We start from the raw sequence: 27,952 nt of genomic DNA, 5'->3' as shown, positions 1-27,952 counted from the left end.
GGAAACTATTCCAGTTCCATGTACAAAGTGTAGGCAAAGTGTATCTGGAGTGAGCTGATGCAAACACAAACGGCTTTGTGACTTTGCTGAGAATGCGCACACAGACAGCTGAACTCATGAGCAGGTTAAATAAAATAATCACTTTAAATAAAAGCTTTATCAAATGACACTGAAATGTTGATCGTTGCCGTCTTGGCACAATACGAAATCCCTCGCAGCACCATAGATTTTTATAATTACAGAAGTCAAGACATGTTTAGGCTCACCTCATTTCGAATGAAAGTCACAAAACCTGTCCAATAATATTAAAATTTAAATTAGAAATGTACCACAGTTCTTCATTTTCAACAAATGGGTGGGAGTTCAAGCTGCTAGAAAGGGGAGTGAAGGAGACAGCTGATTTTAGCTGTCAAATTAAGCCTGTATTTCACTGAACCAAGCCTTACGTGAACTTATTTTTCTTTTTAAAGAACACCAAGTAAGCCTGGAATTGAAATATTTGGCAAAGGCTGTGAGCATTTGGCCATCTCATTTGAGATTATATAATAAATAATCAGTCCATAGTGGTTTTTACTCATGAGTTTGAGTGTTAAACCTGAGATTTTAGTCTTTTCAAGGACAGCCAGTTCATAAACGAAATAAACATTCATCCTTCATGCTAAGAAAGCCTTACTGGAGATGCTGCATTAAATAATTTAAGACTGGGTACCTACTGCATTGCTTGTTCTCATATGATTTTATTATTGCTATGTTATTCCATTTCCTTTCCAGTAGCAAGTAAACCCCCACCCTATCACATGTAGTCTGGTTGAATGGGAATGCCATATATCAAGTGGTGAGTCTTGGTCCCCTACATCGCACGACGATGCAGTGAAAGTCAGAATGATCAGGCAAACAAAGGTGGGATAACTTGATCTGAGGTGAATGGAAAGTGCAGTGATCAAGTCAAAATGAGCTGTAAATGCATACATTTCATACATTCCTCCGTAGCTCACTGGCTGGGCAGTCAGTCCTCACAACCCTTGACAAAAACAAACAAATGTAAGACTTTAACAATGGTTATTCACAGACACAGACTGTGTAGTGTGTGTTTGTGAAAAGGAGAGGAAGAGAGAGAGAGAGAGGTGGAGTGAATGATTGCATCAAGTGCTAATATATCATGACAGTACATGTACTTGATCTATAAAAAACTACCTTGGTATTGAACACTGACCTCTTTCTAACAAATAATCTGGTATACAACATTTACAAAATGAACATTGTAATAGTGTGATATTTATAATATATATGCTACTGCCTTCCTCTGGTTCTCTGCATTTTAAACCTCTGAGTACATTAACGCCATCTTATAATTCTTACACAATTAAGCGTACACACCACACCCAACGAGTGGCAGCCTAATACAAATAGAGAACAGGAAGACTCTGTGGACAGTGAGTACACCTGCATGTGTGTCCTGAGTGTGTGTGGATGGTAGCTCAGCTCGTAACCAGGCAGCCACAACTTGCCGGTAGACTCAGCAGTGAAGGGAGTTTTAAGAGAGTAAACTTCTGGGATACCAAGATTCTTCAGCTCACAAGGTACAGGATGTCCTTATCCAAGATACTTGCACATTTAAGACAGTCTTGATATACTTTAGGAGATAATAATTATTATAATGTCATTAATAACAATAATAACAATAGTATTAAACATCTGTCAATGTTATTTCTGTCCCATGGCAGCAGGGTGATGATCTGCATTTTTCTGGATTGTTTCGGTGCCCTGTGATCCCCACATTTCTCCTGTCATCAGCTGTGCTGCAATGAGGGATCGGCCTCTGTGCATCTGTAGTACATCTGTGTGTTTGTCTCAGATCTGCTTGTGTGTTTGTGTCAATGAATGTCTGAAGTGAGTCAGGATTTTCCTCGATGATCTGTGCTGGTTCATTCTCAGAGGCGGGTTTGGGCCTCGGGGACGTAGATTTCGATGCTGTCAGCGCTTTCTGTGGCGGAGTTCTGTCGCACTGACGCCGCACGCTTTGCTGCCATCAGCCGTTTTCTGGCTTCTTGCCGCTGCTTGTCCACGGCCGAGTCCACACTCCTGTCCTTCCCCGCCGACAGTTTGGGCTTAGATTGCTTCTTTGGCACAGATGATGGAAGCTGCTTGTTTTCATCCTGAGGAAATCATGTCAAGAATAAAGAGGAATAAGTTAGAGAGTGGCACTAGCTGAAAACGCAACCTCTAATGGAGCTTGTTTGTAACTCCTCTAGACTTGAGTTGAAGGCTGTAACATAATCATTTTCATTGTTGATTAGTCGGCAGATTATTTTCAACTAGTCGTTTTGTCTACAAAATATTAAAAATTGTGAAAAGTGGACAAGTTGACATCTTCAAGCCACTTGTTTTATTAGACAAAGTCCAGAATCCAAAGATACAGAAAATTATTCACTTTTGAGAATGTTTGGCATTTTTGCTTGAAAACTGGCGGAAATAATGAATCAATTACAGTCAAAACAAGAGTAAATCAACAACTGCAGATTGACATTCTGGTGAGTGAAAGGTAGATTTACACTTGTGCATTAAGCGGCAAACACAAGTTGTGGGGAATATAAAGCACGACAAGGCATAATGTTGCAGAGGTAAAATCAACAAGTGAAATCTAACTCAACTATAAATCAAAACCAACACCACAAGTTCCTACATCACAGATGCCTACAGCAGAACTCTTTTTAATCCCCTTTAACCGACAATAAACTGAACTTAACTGTTACAACTCTACTTGAATTATTATCCAAAAGAACTTTTTGTATTCTGAATACTTTCTGGCACCAAACGTTACCTTCTTCTCTGATTTCTCAGGAAGTTGCCAGTTGTTGGCTTTCAGTTGGTAAAGCTCATCAAACTTCATGCTGATGTCTTCTATCGAAAGTTGTAGCAGATCCCAGAACCCTGCAAGGTCCTGTGCTGTCGGTCGTGGGTTGGCATTCACGTTCTAGTGAGAGGAAAACGAAACAGTATAGAGAAGTGACAGATGAGATTCGACCAAATCAGAGAGAATTAAATCGCTTCCTTCCCCACACACACAGCCTCTCTTCAAGCAAACAGACCAGGAGAGAACACATGTGACACCAATCAACTTTCAGAGATGATTAAATTTCAGCAATATTACACCAGTAATAAAGTATATTTGACAAGACAAAACAAGTAAGTGATCATCTATCACAGTAAATCTGAGTGAATAAATCACAGGGGATGTCATGTTTCTGGTTCCTCTCTAAATGTAATGTAATAGGAAGACTTCTGAATGTCAGTGTGTTTAGGACAAATGATGCTGGCAGTACAAAGATGAATGCCACTGAGGGCAATAAGAATCTGAGAGGAAAAACATGTAGTAGGGTAGTGTATCACGAGAGAGAGATTCAATAGGATGTAATGGAGCCGCTCACCAAGTTCTCATTACAGAGCCCTCTGAACTGCTCGAACTTCTGTGACATGAGGAGCTGAGCGCTGCCGACTGCACTGCGGATTGTCCCCAGCACTACAAAAGCAGCGAAGAACATGATAAGTCATCAACATGCTGACGAGAATGAGTGGAGAAATACAACAACAACAACAAAAAACATTGTGAGCTTAAAAAAAAGATATGGTACAAGACAAAAAGGACATAACAAGCTGCTACTTTGAGGTCCAGAGTAAAGACACGAGTTCTTTTGAACTTGAGAGATAAAGTAAATGAACGGTTAGGGAGCTACATCAAAACACAGGAGGGGGTGACTGCGTAGAATTTATTCTGGTTGTCTAGTAATTAAATATTTATGCTTTACCATTAAACATTCTGTGACAGTAAATGATTTTCTTAGGAGTAATTTATTAACTCAATCTGAGGGAGGACAACAAATTACTCTTTATTCAGCTACTTTACACCTAATATTTGCATGTAAATGGAAATTCATAATTCAGATCCACAGAGAGCAGGAGGAATGATAATCTGATGGAGCCTCTAATGCTAGTCTGCTCCTTGCTCATTCATATTTAAGACACTGCAGAGATAGATCTGCCTAAAAGCCTGAGTGGTATTCTGGAAGAAGAGAAAGTGAAATGACTCTGTGGTGGCTCTATTACAGCTAAAACCAGGCGTATTCCCACTCTAACGAGCAGCATTACTGTGAGTCAATAGCAGTAATGAGTTTGTAGTGCTTGGCCTCATTGTCCATAGTCAACATGGACGAGGCCTGACCTAATCCCCTGTCTGTGAACTTCAGTAACCGGGGCATCCATTCAATTCTTCACTTCACTGACTTGAGAAGCTGTATATTGTACTTTTGCATTACATTTATATTGTGCCTCTGTTTTATGTTTCTGTGTTTTCTTTTGTCTTTTATTGTGAAGGACTTTGTCATGTCTCATCTAGAAAGGTGCTATCCTTTCCTTTATTTCTCTAGACCAGGGCATTTGGGCCTTGGAGACTTTACAAACAAAGTTCAAAATTTTGTATAGAAATAAATTGGTGCCTTCTCTTTTGCTTGCCAGAAGACCAATGTGCAATCTACTTTTATGTCTCTCTCTCTGACCTAAAGCCTCTTGTCTCTGTACTGCAGTGCACTGGGCCTTATCACACATGATAAATACCTCACTCACCGGTGCACCTTATGTAAAGAGGTGGGACTGTCCTCCTTGCAAATGGAATGAGCTGCAGAAAACTTTGTAACTGAAATCTGTCATTTCACTTGAGGATTTTAAAGAAGTATTTAGGACAGATCTGAATTGGATTATGACGGGCTCAGGCAAACCAAGACATATTGCAAACAGATTTGTGATCTGGCCACAAGGATACATACAGTAGCTAAGTATACATGAAAGTGTCCTAAAATCTCATCTCAATTTTTTGTGGATGCGAGACTCTTGAAATACTAAGTGTAAACAGGACCTAAATGTTTTGATAGCCACTTCATGCAAGTCTGTCACTTACCCTCCTCTGAGAGCTTGTTGTCTTTGGTCTCCTGCTCCATCTGTTGACACCAGCCCTCCATGCGGCCTGTTTCCGCCTGCAGCAGCTTCAGAAACCAGTTACCGTCTCGGAGGCAAGCTGGCGTGCTGGGCTGAGCAGAATCTCCGTGGGTGCTGCAGTTCCCGGTCTCCAGGCTGGGGTCTGGCGGTGGCAACGAGGAGGGGTCTAAAGCCGGATCCAGAGTCTCTGGGGGAGAGTTGGATATCCTGGATGTGGCTGAGGTGTATTTAAGGGGCTGCTTTTCCATGGCTTTGTCCTGTCCGTTGGGCGCAGTGGCATTCACTGTTTGACTGTTGGTGCAGTTGGCTGTGTTGTTTTCTGTGGGTGCGGCATCCTGGAGCTCCTGAGGCTCAGTCTCTGTATTTTGTCTGGAAGCCATGCTGCTGTCCCGGCTGAGACTGCAGAGACATGCATAAACATCAGCTCCTGACAGTCACTTAAATAAATAAGACAATGAAGTGATGCGTCAAACATATTCCACAGGAACAGTTTGAGGTCAGTGAGTGTAACTGACAGGACTTTATGGCAGATGGTGGTGCAACATCATGTACTGCAAATAAGCACAAAGAGTCAGAAAAGAAACGATAGTGCAGACGGGGCAGCAGGGAAATTAGCACCAAATCAGGTATACAACATAAAAGCTTAGCAGACTGCTGGCTTCAGAGATAAAGAGCAGGAGAAAAGGAAGTGGGCTGTCAAACAAATGTGATTAAGGGAAATTACAGTGCACTGGAAAAGTTTAAATGGCCAGTTTCTCACTATGTTCGGCTCACTACAGTCAAAACAAGAGTAAAAGGACATCAATCAGGGTGCTGGGCTGCTGTGCCGCTGCCAGGCTGACTGCTAAATGACCTTAGCTGCTCAATGCTTCACAGGCTGCAGATTCACCAGTGGAACACTGTGAATGTGCACAGTTACGGAGGGAAAATCAGAAGACGGGCTACAGCACATTCATACACACATCTGTCTCGCAGTATTCTGATTCTTTTCTGGTATCAATTTATGTTATTGTATGGGAAATGTACATTAATGTTTTTTTTTTTAAACCTTTATCTCACCAGGAAAGAACCGCGGACGGTCATAATATACGGAGTGTAGAGAGGAATTACGTCCAAAAGTCTTTTAAAAATGCCACTTGAAAATCAGTACCATACGAAGTCTCAATACCCTCATGCAATGATGCCATTAACAGCAATATCACAGTATGTGCATGTTAATAATATCAATCTTTGTGAGTCTGATTTCTTATGAAGTATCTCCTGTCTTTGCAACAGTTTTATGAAGACTGGAATACACATAAACCACACCCCCATCATTACTTATGATGGGGGTTAAAACAAATGTAAGTGTATACTTACGGCCTGCCGTTCTCCACTTGAACTCCAATTGACTGAAATTTTAAGGGTGTAGTCAGGAGTAGTGGTTCCTCTCTTGGAATTGGAACAAGGCAATCCACCTGAATAATCACAGATGCCAGGAAAGCCGTCAAATACAACTGTGATGGTGGCTTTACTCCCAGGATTAATGTAACCCACTACAAAAGTAGACCAATCTTACCTGAATTCCGATTGAGGATAATTTCCTCTTGGGTGCAGTCGGGGGCTGCTCTAGGGTGACACCAGTGCTCAGGGTGTCATTTTGTGACTGGGTAGATGTAGAAGTGGTGGCGATGGCAACAGTGATGGTGGGAGGGAGGTCACGAGGGGCTGGAACAGGAGGTGCAGAGCCTGCAGCAGGTGCAGGGGTTACAGCAGGGACAGTAGCTGGTGGAGGCTGGGTCCCCTTAGCCAGACTGCCCGTGCGGATGCTACAGAGACTGTCAGAGGAGTTGCTGCGTCCGGACTGGCTGTTGGCCTCACTGCCACGGTCCTGCTGGTCAAGGTATGTGTCCTGGGCTGACTCGGTGCTGCTCTGCAGCGTCACTGAGATGAGGGGTTTGGAGGTGGTGCGGGGTGGGACTGGAGGAGGAGCCTTCCTATTGCTGACTGCTGGCAGAAGAAGTAGAAATAAAAAAAGAAAAAAAAAACAGATTGGTATGAGAAATCTGTCCCTACAGACTTCAGAAAGAAACCAAAAGTAAGACAGAACTGTTCAACTAAACATAAGCCAGTTGGTGCCAACTGAGTGTTAAAAGGAAAAAAACCTTACACATGGCTCATTTGAAAAACAAGCCTGCACTTTGCCCCTATTGCTACCTCTATTGGGATGTTCTAAAAGCTATCTCTCTGTTTTCTGTAAACCTGCTGGTGGTTGTTTTCCATTGACGTCAGTCTGTCTCTGGGGATCTTTCTTTACATGCCACACCTTCACAGTCCTTTTGCTCAGGGGACTTTGACAGGACAACTCAGTCTTCTCTGCTCAAAGCCATTTTCAACGAAACCGTTCAAGGAATAAAACTGGGAACTGAAATTCCCCTATTGCATTTTGCTCTTTGCATTTCCCCTTCATCTGAAGAACCGTGAAGATTAGGCTAACAACTGCTGTTGCATGACATGTTTCAGTGGATGTTATGAATGGATGAATTGGAGATATGCAGTGGTGGAGACTGAAATTCCCACCATGGTTATTCATTTCTGCTTAAGCAATTAAACTATTAGCAAAAAAGTTAATATTGCTCTGCTTCACTAGCTTTGTTCTCTTATAACTGCTCCCTCAGTCTCATTCACTTGCTAACTCTTTCTCTAGTTTGCCCAGGCTCTCAGCTCATTCACGTGTTTGATCAGACTCTGCCCAGGTGGATATGAAGCACTGGAAAGCCTGGAGCAGGGACTATTTTGGCACATAAACACCATAAAGAAACAATACAGACTTTTTTCATTTTCATGCTAAATGTTGTCAATATTATAAATGTTATGAAATGCACCAGACATCGATGATTATCTGTAAATAATGCTGATAGACTACAACCTTTTAACTATTTAATTCTAAACATAACCGTTTAGAAAACAAACAATCATCATTAATGTTAATGGTGAGAGGAGACCAATACTAACAATAACTTAATCCCTGTTTAATTTAAATTAGAGCAAACTCTCCGACGCCCACATTGTACAGACTGCTTAACATAAAAGTTTCACATTCTACAATATGAACCTTGGCTTCACAAACTCTTCCAACAGAAACTACAATGAGGCCTGAAAGTGGATTCCTAGGGAGTAAGAAAAATCTCACTCAGGACTGGTGCTTCTTTTCCTGTCATCAGTCTGACTATAGCATTGTGGTGATAGAGAGTTAGCTACAGTAAAACAACACGAGAAACCAAGAAAAACCACTGGCTTTCTTTAAGTAGGGTGGTTAGATGCTGTGTAGATGCTATTTAAACAGCTGGCTGGTTGTCAACATATGACAGACAGCCAATACTTTCACCCCATTACAGCATTAACTGCCACATGACACATGAAGGGCGAAATATTTCTTTAAAAATAGCTGACCAAGAAAGTCATTCAAGAAAATGCACCGTCTATTCTTTCCGGTAGTGGTTTCAATCTAAATAGCAACCTAACACCCTGTAATTCTGAGGGCGCTGCACTTCCGTCATCAGCCTGTGAGTCACAGCACCAGCAAAGCCCTCATTAAATCCCACCAACATACACAAACATGGCTGTGGAATCCACTCCATGTAGTTCATGAATCGCTCATGCAGCCCTGACCTACAGTGACAATCTCGCCTCAAAGAACATACCCAAACAATAACAGAACGTTTATTGTGAAAGAATGGGACACTTCTTGTGGTACTCATAGCAAAGATGCATGACATTCCCAAAGTTAATGTGTCCCACTACACCCCAGAGTCTTGACACATGCCTCCCATTTGTTGTGTCTACAATGCTGCTGTGTGTCTCTTACTCAAACAGAGCTATAAAACTGGTCATAAACATTTACACTGACATAGATCATCTCTTCTCAGCCAAATCCATCCATCAACAGTTAACAACACAGGTGCAATTCTCACTCAGCTATACAACAACATAATTTATGAACAACAACAACAAATAGGTCATAGTGAAGTGGGCTAATTGCAGATTATTTGCACCTTTAGCTAAGAGCACAATCCATTTTGCTGTGCTAATGCAATATGTGGTGTGATGGCTGGCTCCATATCCTGTGCCTATGGGGACTGTGCCAAGAGGTGATTAGGAGATGGACAAGCTGCCTAGACTCTGGATCTCTGGGGCAGGGCCAGCAAACTGCCTCCAGCTGAAACATTTACTTCTTCAGAAGCCTAAAGGTCAACCTACGTTCAATCATCCGGTCCCTTATCACAATCAAGGCCTGGCCATTGAATGCATGAATGAACAAGAGTCCAAATTAATGATGTTAATGATCAACTGCTAAATTGCAAACCTGGCTGACGCAGGAGGTCAGTGGCTGGACTAATGCCGAATTTCTATGCAGTTGGGAAAACTGTAGAGTGCTTCCTGCAGGCAACAGCGAGCGAGCCTAAAATGTCTTAAAAATTGGTCTAAGATATAATAAGGACAGTACAGTGTTAACAGGTGCTCAGACAAAAAATCTGCCCTGTGTTAAAGCAATCCAGGAAGTCCGGTTTGAGTAACAGATCCGTGAATGTGAGGCTTGTACTGTACAGAGGTTTATGGTACTAGGGATAGGACTTTACAACTCTCTTTGTATGCAGAGCTGAAGCCGATCTTAACACGGCCTCCCTTTTCTTAATGACATATTAGGTAATGCTTACACAAACTAACATAAGTAGCTGTGGTCTGCAGCTCTTCATTTACCCAATTCTCTGCAGCATAGTGTGTAGATTTCTTATTGGTTTAGTAAGAACAGACAAAATGAGAGCAGAGGCAGCAATCTTGAGATGCAAAAGTAACCCACACCTTTCACTCGCCTTTGGTGCGTACGATTTAATGATTATCATTTATTGATCAGATCCACAGCTAATCAAGGGAGTTGCAAGAATTTTCAGTTCTACTCCAACTACTGAGGGAAACATGGCAGCCAAGCCACAAAGCTAAATGAAAAGAAATTCAATTTAATTTTTTTATATTTTCAAATGAGAGACGAGTAATGAGGATGGTAGCTGTCTATGAGTCACTTATTTGAGGGGCCCAAGAGCTTTCTTTTACTCTGAAAACAATTAAGATCAATTACCATGCTGTCAGCACCACTATAATGTTCACATGTTAACTAAATTGCTTCACTTATGAAAGTTATGCAGTCTCTGATCCTGGATATGCTCTGGCTCCATCAGCAGGTCTGTCTGAGAGCTATCAGATGACCACTAATGGGCTCTCACAGCAGGCTAAAACTTGAATGAACATGAATGACCATTTTCAATACTGCTGCCATAAGCTTTTTTTTTTTAAAGCAGAACAAGCTTCTCTTCAGCTTCTCTTCCATTTTGGGTGACAGTCTTTGGTGTTATGTTTTGGGATTTAAGAGGTCTTAATTACTGCTGAGCTCATTCCTGAGTGAATCTGACTTACAGGCAAGTGTGTTAATTAGACTGCAGAGTGAACTTCTTTCCAAGGCCAGACAGTGTGCTTCCACATTAGTTTCTACTGAAGCACCAAGCTCAAAACAGACAAAAGCAAAGTACACACAGAGCTGTATGAACAGTATTGTAGCTTATTGTGAACTAACCTTTGTAAAACTCTGGACGCGAGCCAAGAATTATGAAAAGAGGTGGTAGCAGAAGCTCTGTCCAGGATTAGCAGACTTATTGTAAGATAGTATGGCAGGCTGACAGACTGTGGGAGTCGTAGACTGAAAGATTAGACCAGGACACATGGCTGAGCATGACTTCTGACAAACAGATTAAGCACACAAGGGCCATCATTCAGCTCAATACGCTGTCTTTAAATATGAGCGGAAAGCTGGCCTATGTTCAATTAACTGCAAAAATTGGCACTTAAGTTAAAAAAACAAAACAACTTTGTCTTAGCTCAAAAATCAATCTCATGTCAGCTGAGAAAAGTTTCAAAGAGCTATATATTTGCATTATATATGGGAAAACTGCTGAATCTGCTGCTGCAGTATTCCAAAAATAATGTGTATATACTTGGGTGATTTTGCATCAGACATATGAATCTTAGATATCATAACAGATGACTGTCAGCCTCAAGAAGGCCAGTTCCTATATAAAGCCAATTAACAGTAGTAGATGTTTTGCTGCGCACCAAGTCTGCATATACTTTAGGTAAATTTGAGTCTTTATGTACATTAAAATGACTGGCTGATGCCATTTGGTTTTCACACAGCTGCTGCTCATTATTACTGATCTGGTTTATGGTTAATATCTTTCAAAAAACATATATTTGTTCTGATAATGTTTCATGTTGTTTAGCTTCATGAATAAGAGAAACAACCTCTAAGGTGTGAGCAGAAAGGTGGAAAATCATTGGGCAGGGAGGAAAGAAACAGACATCACAGCAGAGAGTGATCTGTGATTTTTCATGACAGGAAGACAGGCAAGCTGCCTTTTAGTAGACAACACTGATGTAATGATAGAAAAAAGTAAACCACGAACACAAAACAGATCAGAAACTGAACAGAGTAGGAAAATGGCCATCACACTTAAGCAACTTGTTCTCCATCGTGTACTACTAAGAATAGTATTCAAAAAGTAAATGTAATATAAATATTTTAAATAAAAAACAAAGAATAGCTTGCCTTGAGAACAGCCATTAAAACTGAGACAAAATCCAAATAATGTAGTCCACTCTTCACACTGCTGGCGACTTGGTTTGGGCATTCTTATCTGCCGTATATGCTGATATCCTTAAGACCTCCTGTGGCTCTCTGACCCGCTGAACTGGGGCAACAGTCTGGGCTGCAGCCTAATCAGCTGATGTAAAGACACATGACAGCTGACTCTGAAGTCAAACCTTTCAGGATGGGAAAGTACTTTTCAATGAAGCATACCTGAGCAACTTTGACTTCATTTAGCTTCAATGCTTAGAAATAAAGGACATACATCATTTTTAGTGAATGCCTTTTTCAACTACATCATCACATAAGACAAAAGCATACTGCCAGAGGTGAATACAGTATCTCCTCTTGAAAGCCCTTTAAAAACCCTCCACAAGCAAGAATTTGGCTTTTTCAAGCTACAGCTTAAGCCTGGACATTATGGTTAATGATGAAGAGTTCATCTACATCAGTATGGATGTAAGGATGTGTTAAGACATGCAACCTCCTGTCAATCTGTCATCAAACCAAACTACAGTTATGGTTAAGTTGAACATGATGGAAAAAACTGCTTGTTTTGCTTGTTATTTCTTGTCAATCGACTCACCAATTAATCGATTATTTGTTTAAAGTGAAAGTTTTTTTTAAACAGGGCATACTATTAAAATGTGTCTCAATGTAATAAACAAGAAGTGTTTATCAGTACTAAGAATAGTTTTTTCCCAGCAACTGGGAAAAAGCAGTTCTCAGACCAGTACATAACATTAGATAAGGGAACTGAGAAAGTTTTACTATGCTGCCTAACCATGTCAACTAATAGCTAAACACACATCACTAGGAAGCCTGTCTGCTGCTGACCTTACTGTCAAACTACAGTTGCCTCCCCCATTCTAGTCGAGAGATTACCTCATCAATGAGTGTGAGAGGAAGAGTGTGCAATACTGTGGAGGATGACTCACAGTCTATCCATGGTAATACACAGACACACCATGTCTTGTGTAATATGGTGCTCGATACAATGAACACGCCTTGTGGCTACAATGAAGCTTCAAAGCCAACGTGTCTGATGATACCAAGCAGCCTGTTAAGCAGTCTGATCTGTGAATTTTAAACTCTGAAAGACTAAAATTTAAAATAATTTTTAAAAACTCACAAATTTTCCCAATCAATAGGAACAACAGAGTTAGTAAGCGCAGAAAAGGTTGGGAAATGTTATTGTGAGTTTCACTCTGATGTTACATCTCTTTAGAGATCACATCCTTCTTGGGTCAGGTGGTACTTATACAAAGCCCAGTGAAGTGTCCCAACTGCTGAACTGCAAAGCACTACACAGGGCAGGAAGCTGATAAATTATTGATCATGTCCTCAGGTCTTAACACATGGTAGCTGGCTACTGAATAAAAACGACACATGAAACTGTAGACCAAAAATAGCCACTGAAGTTGTGGTAGATGAGGTAAAATCATTTTGGATGACTGGTCTCAAGGCACTAACAGAATCTACTCATGCAACACGTGACTTAAAACAGAAATATTAAAACACAGCTGGAGTCATTACCTTTTATCAGTAAAAACAACATTTGACCTGATCAGGAGAAAGCAACGAGACAAACTACTATCTGCAGCAGACAGGACTGTCAGTTTTGACTGTGTAAATGGACTGATATGTGATTCATAGCTTCCTCCATGCGTCCGAGCTCGCATCACTGTCTCATGTTGAGACTGAGATACAAGAGAAGAATCGTCTAACGTTTTTTTTTTTACCTCATTAAACGGCTAATGTTTAAATATACTACCTCAGCCCAAGTTTTGAGTCTTCATATAGAAATTCTGGGATTCCTCTTTTTGGTTTTAATCAATGAGCTGTGTCCATTAGCTACGATTTCAACATCTCTAAATCCAACTGTTCGCCAAAGTAAGATCGCTTATATTACACAGTGCGCCAGCCAATGTTCGTTATCTATCTGCTGTAACAAATGTGAAAACAAATGTGAAAGGTTTGTATTAGCCGAACTAGCCGGGTACCAAGCTGTCCACATTGGGCTGTTGACGCCTCAGCTACTGTTAGCTTGTGCTAGTAGCCAGTGAACGCTCATTGCGGCGTGCTACCACACAGGGAATTTAACGTTGAACAACGTTAGCCGGAGGCATTATGTAGTAGAGGTGCAGGCGAGCCAACAAAGAGACGCTTCTACCGGTGGCTTCTTTTGCCCCGATACCACCAGTGTAACAGCAGCAGCCACGTTATGTCTGCCAACCTCGCCTGCTTGCTAACAACTCGCATTAGGGTTTCATCCCCTTTCTTCATCCACGTTAGCTAGCTAACCTACCAAACCATTAGCTCACGTTAGCTCGCTGTTGCTAGCACTGACAACAACCGACAGCCCGAACACTAACGCTCAGTTAACGAAAAGCGAGAAAAAAACCTTACTGTATAGTGGGCGGCTCGAAAATCCTTATTTTCAGTTCATTCATGAAATGCAGACGAGATGGAGACGGACTACCGTGTCCTGCCGTACGATACACAACGACGCTGTGAAGAAAAGATTTGTAGAACACGCCCTTGACGACGAGGATTGGAAGTCCACGTTTTCCCCCCCGTTTGCTGATTTTTGCAGACGATTGGACCGTTCAGCTCCTCGATCTAATCGATGACGGAAGTGATTGGTTAGGGTCTCAGGGTAACACTGTTTGTGGATGCGCTCGCGGTAGGTGCGTTTCATTTTGTCTCTAAGCGCCGCGGGAACGGACTCAAGTCTAGACATAAATAAAATAACCTCATATTGGTTGAGGTTTTGGCCATTTATGAATTGAGTTCATTCTACTCATGTTTTTTGTACAAGAAAGCCAAGACACCTAACCAAAAACCCCAATGGCAACACAAAACCAAACCAAATGATTTTGTTAGGAGGATATACAATTTTATTTTCAAGTGCCAATTAAAGGTTACCTGTAACCTAAATACACAGGCTCATCCTCCTCAAGGCTGGGCTCCAAAAACCACGGGTTTACTCCATATTACTGGGTCTACACAATTAGATTAATACCAAATTTGCCCTCCATCCCTCATGTGTCAAAATCTTTATTGTTTTGGTTTACATTGTGGTCATTTTTTGTAAAGTTGTATTTTATCAAATTTCTGTATTTTTTTTCTCGTGTGTCAACTGGATAACACAGAAAACTGATTATTTGGTGATTAAAATGGTGAAACATGCCCATTTCTGTTCACTTTGTCTGTCAAACCAAAAGTAAAAAATCCAAAAATGTTGAGTGTAGTATCAAAGAAGACTGTGGAGACTGGATTTGCACACTTAACAGTTTTTTTCTATCAGTTAACAGAATGATCAAACAATTAATCATTTTTGCTGTATAGTACTGGGTGTTTTTCTTCCAGCTGCCTGCGGAAATAATGAAATTGCATTGTATATTTGGTGTTAATAGGGACCCCATAGGTTAATCCGACTATGATCCTCCTACATAACAGTTAATGTTATTAATGGTTTTAATCAAAAACCTAGCAAGTGGCCATCCCACGGAACTGACTGTAAAGTGGAATAGCTGAAAATAATAGTTTGTGACAATATATTAAGGTAACAGCAAATATTCATTGTGTTACTTTTCATTTAGTGAACCTAAAATATGAAGTGTGCAAGAGTTTAGAAGCTATAGATTCAAGTAAATATCAGCAAATTCTGTATGCAGATGTCATGCAGTCAGTTAAGAAAGTGAAACTAAAATGAGGGAGCAGGCTTCTACAGCACGACAATGATCCAAAGCAGACCTCAAAATCCACCATGACCTACTTCAAGAAACACAAGCTGAAGCTTTTGGAACGGCCTTCACAGTCCCCTGAGTGGAGCTTCATTGAAAATATGTGCTTAGATCTTAAACACTCAGTGCATCGAAAGACAGCCTAAAAATATACCTCAGAACTTGAAGTGAAGAGTGGGTAAAAATTCCTAAATCAAGAACAGAAAGACTCTTAGCTGCCTACAAAAAGCATCTGCAAGCTGTGATATCTGCCAGGGGTGGGGGTTAATGAGAACTGACTTAGTGTCCTGCCCAAACATTTGTACATGCCACAATTACTGCTCCATTTTTGTTTTTTTAAGTTCATGAAATAAAGAGTAACATTGCATTAACATTTGAAGAAAGGCATATTTCTTAATGTCTGTTTGCTGCAGGTGTTGTATTTATTTTTTTTTCTCTTCAAAAATCAACAAAATATGTAATTTGACCAAGCGTTTGCACACAACTGTAACACTGGTTTAACTACGCCAGAAAGAATAGCTGTCTGTATGTTTTTGTTGTATGATTGTTTTTGGTCATCTTCAATGTTTTCTTGTAACCATGAGCTTATGATGATAAATACAATGAACTTATGTGCACCAAAATGCTTTTTGTTTTTCATAAAGAATTCATTCACTACATATACTGTGGAAAGATGTGAAGATATGTTTCAAGAAAGCTTGTAAAATTAATTCCTTGAAGTTACATACAGTATATACTGTACAGCATTGTGTATTTAAAACATGGTAATTTTTGGTGGAGACATTATTACACATGGTGCCCTGAAAACAAAGGATTTGTTTTTTTATTGATGGTTGGAAATTCTGTCAAACTATAAAGAGGTGAAGTGGCTGATCATTGTATTTGTCACAAACTTTTAAACCTCAAAGTAAAATATTCTACAATATAATGTACACTGCAAAAATATGTACAAATGTAGTGGCAGTAGAATGACGTCAAAGTTTTAAATTCTACAGTTCACAGTGGTTCAGATAACATGAAAAAATGGCTTGCTTCTCTCAGTAATCGGGGGGTGTCTGGTCTGGCGCAGTACTTTTGGACTTTTTCCACTCTGCATTCATTTATTCAGTGATTCACAAGAAGAATGTTCTTTCCCTATCCTGCACTTTCACTGTTAAAACTAGAGCTGGGGCAGTGTGTGAAGCTTTATTGGATACCTGTGTAAAATAATTTTGGCTAAAGTGAAGACATAAGCATGTTGTACTGTCTAGATCAGCATATGTTTACATTTTTATATACTTTATAGGTAAATATGTTTTAAATTCTGGCTTCTATATTTGATGGATTTCAGTGATGTACAAAAAGTGTCTTATCTCCTTTCAAAGGGCAATTATCAGTTTCCTACACAATGTCCTAAAGCAGGGTAAATGGATGTGATGATATTTTGCATGTATTTCCACCCTTTCAGCCAATACTTTTTTAAATCTATCTTCAGCAGCTCTGTTGCAACTTGTCCTGTCACTGGTACTCACTGGTGTTGGAGCTGTAGCTGTAGCCTGTAGTGGTGGGTGGTGGTGAGTCTGAGTCCACAGAGGCCGTATCTTCATCCTGGGAACAGCCTGCCTGGATGGCCCGCAGGTAGCTGTGACTGCGCGACCGGAAGCACGTAGGAGCGGGCAGATCCAGAGCCTCCACTGCCTGCGATTCCCCGTCACAGTATGGTACTGAGTGCCCACAGCCCTGCCCGCATACCTGAAAGAACGTGTGCAGACTCACACGCTGAGGGCAGAGGGCAGACTAAGCAACATGCATTCACTAGGTATATGTACACAGTGGTGGAAGAAGCACACACAGATCTTTTACGTAAATGACATAAATAAACGTAATGAACGTGCCAGCACAACAATGTGAAAATACTCAATTAGAAGTCCCTCATTCAAAATCCTACTTGAATAAAAGTACAGAAGCATTATCACTAAAACATTTTACTGTTTTAGCTGTTTGAGGTGGATTACTGATCCCTCTAATGGATCCCTCTAAAGGATCACATGATAAATCTGGGGGGTTGTGAGATGATTGATGGGGTAAGAAAGAACAAGAAAACAGGTTCTAGACAAATTTTTATTTTTTTAAAAAACTTTATCTAATCTATGAAACATTAGATAATATGACCTCTTTGGGCCGAATGCAATTATTTAAATGAAACCATCGGAGAAGTTTAAAGATGAAATCATTCTTTGTTTCAGCATTTATGATAATGCAAGGACTTGTATTGTCATTGATTAAGCAACATCAAAAGTATAAACAACCAGTAGTAGTTATTTTTATGTTTGGTATTTTAGTGGCAAATATGAAAGCCTCACGGGTGGTACATAAACATGAATAATACACCATTATTTGATTGATGTTAAAGTTCCTATGAACAAAAACAGACTGATACCATTACTTTTCTATAAAAGGCTGTTTGCATTAGTCTGGTGTGTGATTCAGTGTCATGCTGATGAATATATATACAAGCTCCCTCAAGTTTACACTGAGTATATGTCCCACTTTGACAATCTGCAAATACGCTCAAGCATCTTTTCTATTCCACCAGCTTATTCCCGACTGGCTTTTTCATATACCAACTCTCAGCTGTTCCAGCAGACATTACATAAATTAACTACATAATTAAATATTCTCTCTCAGTAGCTTCAGCCTCAGAGTTGTGCCTATGTATTTTTTGCTCATTCCCTTGCGATTATACCATTGATCACATTTACTCATCTTTTTTGGGTCACTGGAGTAAATTCAAAATGATCTAATTAGCTCTGGCTTTCTAATATTTATATTATCCCTGAAAAAATACATAAAAGATTTCTGTCATGGAAACATTCGTTGATCATGACTTTAATCTACCACACAAGTTTAACAGACACACGTGAGGAAATAATCTCCCAGTCAAATAATAATACTGCGACAAGCTACTCTTAACAGCAACACATCTGATAAGATAGTAGACATACCTGAGTGCCCGCACCTCTGCCCAGTGTGCCAGAGCATTGGCTGAAATCATTGTTCCGGTGGCGTGGAGGGGCCTCCAACGGGCTCACCAGGCAGTCTAAGTTATCAAGGCTCCGATTAGTCGACAGCTCTTTCAGGGATGGCAGGGAGCTGTGGAAGTGAATGTAATTATCAACCTCTCAAAAGTCAGAGAGCGGAATAAGTGAGGGTTGTGTTTAATTGATGATATCCAGGAGAAACTTTAAATTACACTCCAAAAAGTTCCCCTGGGTATTTTAAAATTAAATACAATTGAGATGCGTGGATAGTGATATGTACTAGGGTTTAAAATAGCAGCACAGAGGAAACAGAGTAAAATAAATGAATATGATTTTATAAATGTACTTTTTAACTGATCTGGGAAATTTTTGATACGTTTCCTCTGTTCTGGCTTGCCCTTTTGGCGCCTGGTGTTAGTGAAAATGTGTGTGCACTGAGCAGCAGGGTGTGTTGGTGTGATTTCCATGGGTAATTTGCATGTTATGAAACCAGGGCTTGAGGAAACAGGTAAGCGTAAAGTACTAGCACACCACTCAGGATCTCTGCAAGGTAAGAGATGGAGCAGGAAGTAGAGAGGAAAAATACTGGGAGGGTTAGGCAAAAACGGTGGTGGGTAGTGATGGTAGGGCAGGTGAGGGTGAGTGGAGGGCCACACTGCCTGCCTACGGATGACACTGACCTCAGATGCTGCATAGAGCATGCACTTTGCAGAGGAGACCACAGATAATCCTCCCGCATGAGAGCGTAGCAACGAGGCCTGTCCATGCGGATGAAGGGGCAAAACACATGGCAAAATTTCACCTCCTATTGCTTTTGCAGCAAATAAAGATGATACTGTGTGTCATGCCTTATCCTCACTCATTAAGCTGCATCACTACCTCCATGGCTAGCTTCCGTTAACTTGTTTGGACTAAATGCTGCTGTACATTCAGACTAATTATTTATGATAAGATGCTGCCACCTGCTGACTGCCTTTGGGGACATGAGAAAAATGTTTCTTCCCACAGTTGTAGCAGCAAAAACCCCTCTCAGCGCCTACTTCTATTTGAATGAAAGTAAAGTAAAAGAGCAGAAACTCAACTATGGCAAAATGATGCGTATGATAGTCAAGGTCATAATCCAGTATAATTAAGATGATTCTCTATGCTGAGGGACTCACTTGCGTGGAGGTGGTGGTGGTTGTTGCTCACTCAGGGAGCGCTGGGTGGCCTTCAGGTAGCTCTGGCGACGAGCTGCAGATTTGGGGGAAGGTTTGGGGCTTCCCTCTGAGTCCTCACTGTCTTCTAAGTCTCCCATGGCTTTCACATAGCTGCCACTGCGCATCCTTCGACAGGGGATTTCAGTTCCCCTGGCCCGGCCACGACCCAAAGTTCCTGCCCAGTCACCCAGTGGGACCTAGATTATGAAAACACATACATACAGTTGTGAGACTTTTAAACTATGTAATGCATATGTTACAGGTGTACCCCTTAGACATGTATGTATTTCATAATTTGTGTGCAGTTTTGCTGACTTTTTTCAAAAAATAAATATTCATAGTATGATTCTGGCCATGTGCAGCAATGGTATTTAAAAAGAAAACATGACTGGGATGAATCTCATGGGAAAAATCTGCAAACATGGCTGTGTATGAACAATGAGGATAAAGTGTATGACACTGTGCAGGATCTGATAAGTAAAACCAACAAACAGAAACTATAAAGATATCCATGCAAACTTACAAAGAAGATGAAGATGAAGATGAATACTCACTGGCCCTCCTACCTGAAGGAACTGTTGTGTCAGGTCTTGGTGGCATGACTTTGATTTAAGTAGGGTCCTGTTCACTGTAGCAGAGCCCTTCTGCAACACTTGCCTGGCCTGGCTGAGGGTTAGAGTGGACCAGGAGCCCCTCTTCACCATTGTATCGTCCTTGCTTCCCCTAGTTCTTCCCTCCTCATCCTTGGTTCCTACCTGTGCCGCAGGGCATGCAAGGAACTTGAGGTCACTGCTGCTTTTAGAGGTCTTGAGAGTATGTGCAGAAATGGTGTTGTAGCCCTGTGGGATATGTCTGGGAGGAGCCTGGCTGTCTGACACCGCTCTGCCAAGAGTCATCATGCTCAGTGGGTTGCGGTAACCGACAGCAATAGTGCCAGCTTTGGTAGTGTCAGTGTCCAGGGCGTCATCTGAGCTCCAGAGACCTAGTGCATTGGGTCTAGGTCTCTGCTTTGGCCCCTCAGTTTTAGCCCTGTCTTTGCTTTTGCTCCTGCGGGCTGGTCTACCACCATCCTCCCCAGCCCCCGTGGTGCCAGTCACTCCTCCAGCTGAGCGCCCGTTTATGCTGCCTTTGATTGCAGAATTTTCAAGGGACTGGGACTTGGCAAATAGCTTCTGCACAGAGTGCATCAGGTGACGTATGCGTCCTGGACTCTCACTGCGTTGCTTTGACATGCGTCCTCTATGAAACTGCAGAGTACTGAAGCCATCACGCTGCAGTGGCAGGTGCCTCTCTAGCTGATCCAAAAGGTTGGAGGGTAACCGATTCATCTTGGCAGCTGCCGCAGAGGATATGGTGGCTGATCCACTGGTGATCATAGGAGCACCAGTGAGGCCTAAACCCAAGCCCATGCCCATAGACAAGGAGGTGGACAATGTACCTGCCCTGCTGCCCTGCCCAACTCCTCCACCACCAGCCAAACAGCCCTGGGAGTAGTCAACCTGATCAGTCTGGGAGGTGAAGTGCAGACGAGGGAAGGTGCTGCTGTTGGACATTTGGCTAAAAGGCAGCAGGCAGTCAGGGGTCAGGGTGGTGGGACTGGTGGGAGGGCACTGGTGGAGATGCGGATCCAAAGTGCCATAGTGGTTTATGGTGGGGCTCAACAGGAAGGAGCTGTGAGGGTCTGAGGTTAAAGGACATAGAGGCTTCTGTGGGCATCCTGCTGGTTCACACGAGTCAGACAGGTGACGACTGCGGTTGGTTCCTAACCCTTTCATGGTGGCTGAGATGTCGTCCTTAGAACATGTCTCCAGTCAGTATGGGTCTACAGACCTGAAGGGCTCATTCTGTAATGTAGAAAGACACAGAAATAATCTATTAAACATGCAAATCTCTGATTGGTGCTGCTGCATTTAGTGAATGCTTTCTGAATTAAACTTTTAAAACTGTAACAACCCTCCTGGGCATATTTCTGTCATATTTTAGCTATTTTCTCTGATTAACCAGTTTTTTATTGTAGTATACTAGCTGATTCTCTTGGAATTTTCAATAAAAATGTGCAAGTGCTTGTCCCTTTATAGAGATTATACTTAACAATGCATAACAGTAAAACAGCCATTTGTGTGCAATATAAAGCCTCAGAGGAGGAGTGCAACACATCTATACTTAAAGTTAATGAACGTTAGAGTTAGAGCCCATTTAGAAGTGTTTATTTCGGAGTGTCCTTGGATTTTTAACCCTGTGAGACCTGAACTATGAAAGAATGGTCAGAAAATTCTAATTTTTCAAATATGAACTCTTTATTTGTCCCTTTGACAAAATGTAAAAAAAAAATAATTAAAAAAATAAATTCTAATTATATTTTTTGTTTGTATCACACATGTCAAAACATTTGGAAAAGTGAGGGGGGTCCACCAGGAGTCAGTATACGAGCATAAGAGTTCATCTAAAAGGGTTAAATGCAAAGTTTATGCTTGATGGTGATGCAATGAGTCCCAGAAATGTGGGTATCATATATGATACGTACGGGCTCACAGGGTTAAAACAGTAATTGAGATTTAAAAAAAAATAGACTGTTGTTACTGTTACTGTTGTAATCTGTTGTGAGATGCATTTCACAAAGGCAGCATAACACACAGTCATGTGGAGAACAGAGCCATTGTCCTCTCCAGTCAGTTCAAGTTGCCTAACACAACAAACCACCAGGTGGAGCACCAGTAGCAAGTGCACAACTCTGTTTGGGTTTGGGGAAAAACCCACACAGATACAAACACGGTCTTAAATTATATTTCAAAATTAAATCCTGTGTGCATACAGTTTTAAAACAATGCCACTGTACGGTAAAAGAAAATGTGTATGTCTGTGCTTTAAGTGGTTAAAGGAAAACAGTTGAATAATACATCAATGCAATCACAGGCTTTCTTTGATTCACAGTCGCCATCACTCCAGCACTAAGCAAATAAGAACAATGAAGCCATGTGGGTGAGAAACAAAAGACAAACAGACTAAGTCACTTTTAGTCTCACAGAGTAGGACAGTCTTTTCAGTTCAGTGCATGAACTGTTCCACCACAGCAAGAAACCAGATAGCCAGAGGCCCAGTCTAAGACATCACAGTGATGTACAGCCTGGAGCTATTCCGCTGACAATGCATAGGAGAATCATTCTGTGACTCATACATGTAAATGAGCTGTATATTTAAAAAGCACTATTTGTTCCAAAGCAGGAAATGAACCCTCATTTCCGCAAATCATTTCTGGTACTTCGCCATCTTCTCAAATCTACTTACTGTGGGATAAACTGTGATTCCTTTACTTTCTAACCATGGGGAACAATAAATCTTCCCTGATGTTCACTAAAAACAGAAGAATTCTGGGGCAATGGCAAATATTTCATCGTTGTATTTCCGTGGCATCTATATTAGATTCAAGCAGAAATAAATGCTGAATTCAATCTGATAAAATGTCACTCAACTGTCATGTTATTATTTGGAGACCATGTATGGTTTCATTTTGTTTTATAGGAAGAGATATTTGTTCTAAGTAACGTGACAGCTCTGATGTATAGCTAATGGTTATTTTTTTCACTGCTTCTCTGGGATAAACAAACAGAGATGTTTTAAGGCGAGTGTCTTGTGTTCTTCTATCACAGACCTACTCGCTCTCAAGGCTCACTATGAACAGACAGTAATGTTGCATCAAGGTTGTGAAAACTAATAATTCACACCGCAGAAATCCATGCTGCATTAAATTCACTTTAACAGATGCTGTCTGTATTACAGCGGAGTGACTCACCGATCAGTCAATGGTAAGAGCCCTCTCCCACAGCAAGCATGAAATCTTGCCTGGGAGCTGAATGTGGAATCTTAGCTGCACACGTTTTCATTCCACTGTGTTGGTTTGCCACTTCTTACGTCTCTCTGACCTCCCATACTCTCTCTACAGTGTGAGAGCAGCCACTTATCTGAGTCAGTGTTCCTGGACGGGCACAGCAGCGTGCTGACAAATACACCAGCGTTTTACAACGGCGCAGCCTGCTGTAATTCATCCATCCGAGCTGACTGTAGCCCCACGTGTTCACGTCCTGTAGGCGCCACTGCTGACAAACTGACACACACCTACACACTGACACACCAACACACACTAACACACAGGGAAACGTGCTAAACGCCCACCCACCCATCCACCGCACCAATGAAACCCTGTCAAGTGTTGAGCATCACAGGGACAAGATGAGAAAGAAATAATATTCACAGTTCATGTAATTCTGTCACAGGTTCAGTGCATCTGTCTGTCTGCGTGATGGTGGCCAACAGGCTCCTCCATAATTACAAGGTGAAAGAATCCTTGGACCCTGTGTGATGTTAGCAAATATGTGTCTCTGCTTCACACACGCCACAGGGAACCAATAACTGACTGTGGGAATTATCTCAGAGACTCTTGCGCAATCACTGAGTGACAGGAGTGTTATGTCTCTTTCGCCAGCAGCTCCATATGCATGTATGCGCACTGCACATGCATCAAAAGTGTAACCTCAAATGGCCTCATGCACGTAAGTGCCATATTGGTTGCAGCGGTAGTCCAGTTCTGTAGTGTAGAGAGTAATCTTACAGTTTGTGCATTCTGGCCCTGTAAGAATCATTTGGAGGGTAAAAATACATGAAAGCATTTGGTTGATTGGTGTGTGTGAAGGTGAGCTGAAAATCACAACCACCATTTTTACATTAAGGAAAATGAGATTTGACAGTAACTTGTTGGGAGTCTACACAAGGAGCCAAACGTTAGAAGCTGTCAGGGGTCAAGGTCTTTCTGAGAGGAGCCCACTGTACATGAATAACCTACTGTCTCTACAGTATTTATATTACATATTACAGAACACATCTTAGCAGAGCACAGCTAAAGCAACTGTACACTATAAAACAAACACTAAAAGGCTGAAAAAAAAGGCTGAACAAAAAGTCTGAAATTAATTAAAATAATTTATACATATGGCCCTATTTCATGACAGCGCAAGGAGCAGTGTAAGACGTGCTCTGACCATTTGGTATTTTCCAGATCTCAAAATTAATTTTGCTCATCTGTGTGGTATTTTGGTGCCAAGCGCAGAGTGCAAGGTGCATACGTGGCGCAAATAGATGCAATGTTTATTCAAATGAGGAAGCATAAAATTATTTGTTGTTGGTATTTTGGTGGAAAATGTGTTGTAGACTTTGCCCTGAGAATAAAGTAAAGCACATTAAATTAGAACACGTTAAAAGAAGTAAAAGAAAAATCTGAGCTGTGATAATGTAAAAATAATGTTACTCTAACTTGGAAAAAGTAAACACAAGAAAAAAGCCTGAAAACTGAAGATTGTTACCTTGAAATTCCAAAGTTTCTCAGTTTTTGATGGTCAAGCCACCTACAAATTTATATTTTATAGTGAAGACATCTTATTATACAGGCTTATAGTTATACTTTTACTATATGGGGCATCTAAGTTGGTCCATTGCTTTCACATACAACAATAAACAATCACAAATATTATTGAGGCATGCAGAGTAATGTTCATTGTTAGAAGATGTCTGGAACTTGATGTTATCTAATATTGTTTCTCGAGTTTCTTGAGGCCAGGGGGAAAGATAGTATTTATAGTATTCTTTATGCTATGCATCAGATTTTAAGATGAGATTTTGTGGATAATTAGGGCACTTCTGGCGAAAACTGATAAAACCATTGGGGACAAGCATGACATGTTGCTTGTTGCTGGGCAAGAGAGTAAAATAATTTATAAACCCATCGTACTGCAATATACTGTGATATTCCATTTTTATCATTTGATTGCATTAAAAAGTTATAGCCTGTTAAAAATAAAAGCTGAAATCAATTATACATGACCCACAGAACATGAATCAATTACAAAATTCAGTCACTTAAATCACTTTTCGAGATCGTTATGACTAACAGGCATGAAATTGTCTTTTACTTCGTCTTAAAAACATTAATTCAATGTCAGAACTTTAAAAAAAAATCAATGAAAATGGGCATGTAGGTGTTGCTACATTGATAAAGGAATACAAGCACACAACACTATACTGTAGTTAGACTACATTATTGCAGTTTTGCATGAGTGCTTGAGGATGCTTCACACTGAGTTCATTAAGTCAAATTAAGATAAAAGAGAGGGGAAAAAATAGTTTAAAATAAATAACTTTTTCTAGTGTCTCTAATGATGTTTTGTGAGTTTCTTTTAGTAAAATGAAAAAATAAAATAAAAGACATAAAATGAAAAATAATGAACTCATTTTAGCATCATTTTTGCACAAGGTTTACATTATAACGAATGGGGATGGAACTCTGAACATAAATGTACTTTGACAAAACAATCATCCTCACAGGGCCAGTGAAATTGCCGCTACTTTGTCAAAACCCCCAGCATTGGGCCACTGGGGGGTGATGTCACGTAATCCAATGCTGACATACAGCCCCTGTTAGATCTACACGAGGACTGCTAACAAGCAGAACCCAGAGTTGCTGGACTGTGTCCCACAGAGCCACCAAGCAGGCCTGTAATAAATGTCTCCTGTAGCTGTGCACTTCCTCTCCAGCCTCCAGTGATGAGCAGAGGGAGGGGAGAGACGGCGAAGAAAGAGAGAGGTATCGATCTGGGTCTCGCTCCTTGTTCTAAGGGTGAATATACAGCTGCTGGGTATTGGCTTTTGCGGTCACCTTCAATAATCACCTTTTTTTTTTTCTCATTGCCTCTCATCCACTTTCTTTCAGCCGCACGTACACATTTACACTACAGTCCAATATAATTACTGACTGCAAATGTTAACACATACTCTGCTTTCATCATGAGGAAGACCAGTTTCAGATTCATCTAATACAAAGTTTGATAACCAGTGAGAATGTATCTCTCTTCCTCCAAGCTATTACAAGTACAAAGTCCATGTTTACAGTATTAACACTTGAGATGAACCAACACCATCCGTCATATCCCTACTGTCTGGTGAGAATCTACTAATAGCTTGTCGCAAAGTTATGTCATCGGTGCTTCCTGTGGATAAAGTAAGTGTTGTTCTTTACTGTTGCAAGTGTTATTCTCTGCTGTCTGGGGAGAGCAAGAGCAATAAGACTCCTCTCTGTGGACAACAAGGCTAATCAGCATAAAAACACAATCCTTTTTGATATATGTCTGATAAATAACTAAAGAGAATCAGAACAATAATTTTGTTTTTTGATTTTTAAGAATTTGTTTTGTTTTGCTTTGTAACCCACAATTTTTGCATTTCAGTAAGCTCTTTTTAATGCCAGATCACTGTGTCCAATACCTCATGTATTTAACTGTCATCATCATCATTCAATCAGCGTTAAAGGAGTAGTTGGGCATTTTGGCTCTCTACACCTCTGCGCTTTTGGCAGAGAGTTAGATACACGTCACACATCTCTGTCTGTTAAAGTCAAGGTTACAGCCAGCAGACAGTTAGCCTAACTTAGCTTTAGAGGTGCTGGGGATGGATTTGAGGATGGACAATTCCAGGAAAGCCGTTTCCCCCTGTTTCCAGTCTTTGTGTAAAGCTAAGCTAACCCGCTGCTCCCAGTAGGTTAATCTTTACCTTAAAGTGTCAATCTTCTCATCTAACACTCCAGTAGAAAGTGAGTAAGCGTAGTTCTCAAAATGTCAAACTATTCCTTTGACATGACCAAAACAGGCAGGGCCAATAAGTGCACATCCATTACACTTGAATAACACCCCCCCTCTCTCTTCTGTTTCTGTGTTGCTGAAAAGGCCAAGCCCATAACCAGGAGGGATGAACATCACATGTATAAATATGAGTTATACAACAAGAATTCTTTTTGTTTTGGCACACCATGTTTCTACAGTGCCTTTTGTTTTTTAAGAATTATCAGTACCACTGAATGTCCAGTAAGCTGGACGCTAAAGATATTAAGATATAACAGAGGGGTCCTGACAGTGTGGTTGTATATATGTACCAAACCTTTCATTTCAAACATGATTTTTAACCTCAGCTGTTGAATCATGGAGACATTGTTCTCTGCAGAGGGGATTTAACTGCCAAATGTTGGTCAATCACATTAAAGGAAGTAGAGGTTGGGTAAATGGTTATAAGAAAGAATCAACGGCACTCAGGAAAATTGTACTCCCTAATAAAATGGGTAGTAAGACTTGATAGTTTTTAGCAAATGCACTCTTTCTGTCTCCGGTGGATCTGCTGATTTGTTTTGGAGCTTTTTTTTTTTATCGAGAACTAAACTATAATAGTTGAAGCAATGATGAGTATTTTTGGCTTTTGTAAAACACTGTTCATGTTTGAAGTTGA

General features: G+C 40.8%; 1 protein-coding gene across 4 annotated transcripts; it reads right to left on the bottom strand.

Moving 5' to 3' along the window:
• Positions 1-138: 138 nt before the first annotated feature.
• Positions 139-21,408, bottom strand: dlgap4a (discs, large (Drosophila) homolog-associated protein 4a). 4 transcript variants are annotated; one of them, XM_041046744.1, is made up of 12 exons: positions 20,200-21,408; positions 19,595-19,830; positions 19,115-19,192; positions 18,399-18,546; positions 16,926-17,145; positions 13,148-13,162; positions 6,548-6,978; positions 6,349-6,446; positions 4,952-5,388; positions 3,429-3,520; positions 2,822-2,974; positions 139-2,156 (listed from the first exon to the last, which is right to left on the bottom strand). In XM_041046744.1, exons 1-12 carry the CDS (start codon positions 21,406-21,408, stop codon positions 1,932-1,934), a joined length of 3,342 nt encoding a protein of 1,113 aa, XP_040902678.1. In that variant the 3' UTR covers positions 139-1,931. The 4 variants fall into 4 exon arrangements, with proteins under 4 accessions (XP_040902678.1, XP_040902654.1, XP_040902662.1 ...); XM_041046720.1 differs by lacking the exon at positions 13,148-13,162 and having other exon boundaries at positions 16,926-17,172; positions 20,188-21,408; XM_041046728.1 differs by lacking the exon at positions 13,148-13,162 and having other exon boundaries at positions 6,548-6,975; positions 16,926-17,172; positions 20,188-21,408.
• Positions 21,409-27,952: the final 6,544 nt, after the last annotated feature.

The sequence above is a fragment of the Toxotes jaculatrix genome, chromosome 2, assembly GCF_017976425.1.
Source record: "Toxotes jaculatrix isolate fToxJac2 chromosome 2, fToxJac2.pri, whole genome shotgun sequence".
NCBI lineage: Eukaryota > Metazoa > Chordata > Actinopteri > Toxotidae > Toxotes > Toxotes jaculatrix.
The sequence above is the reverse complement of the archived record's forward strand: the minus strand, read 5'-3'. Positions and strand labels throughout refer to the sequence as shown.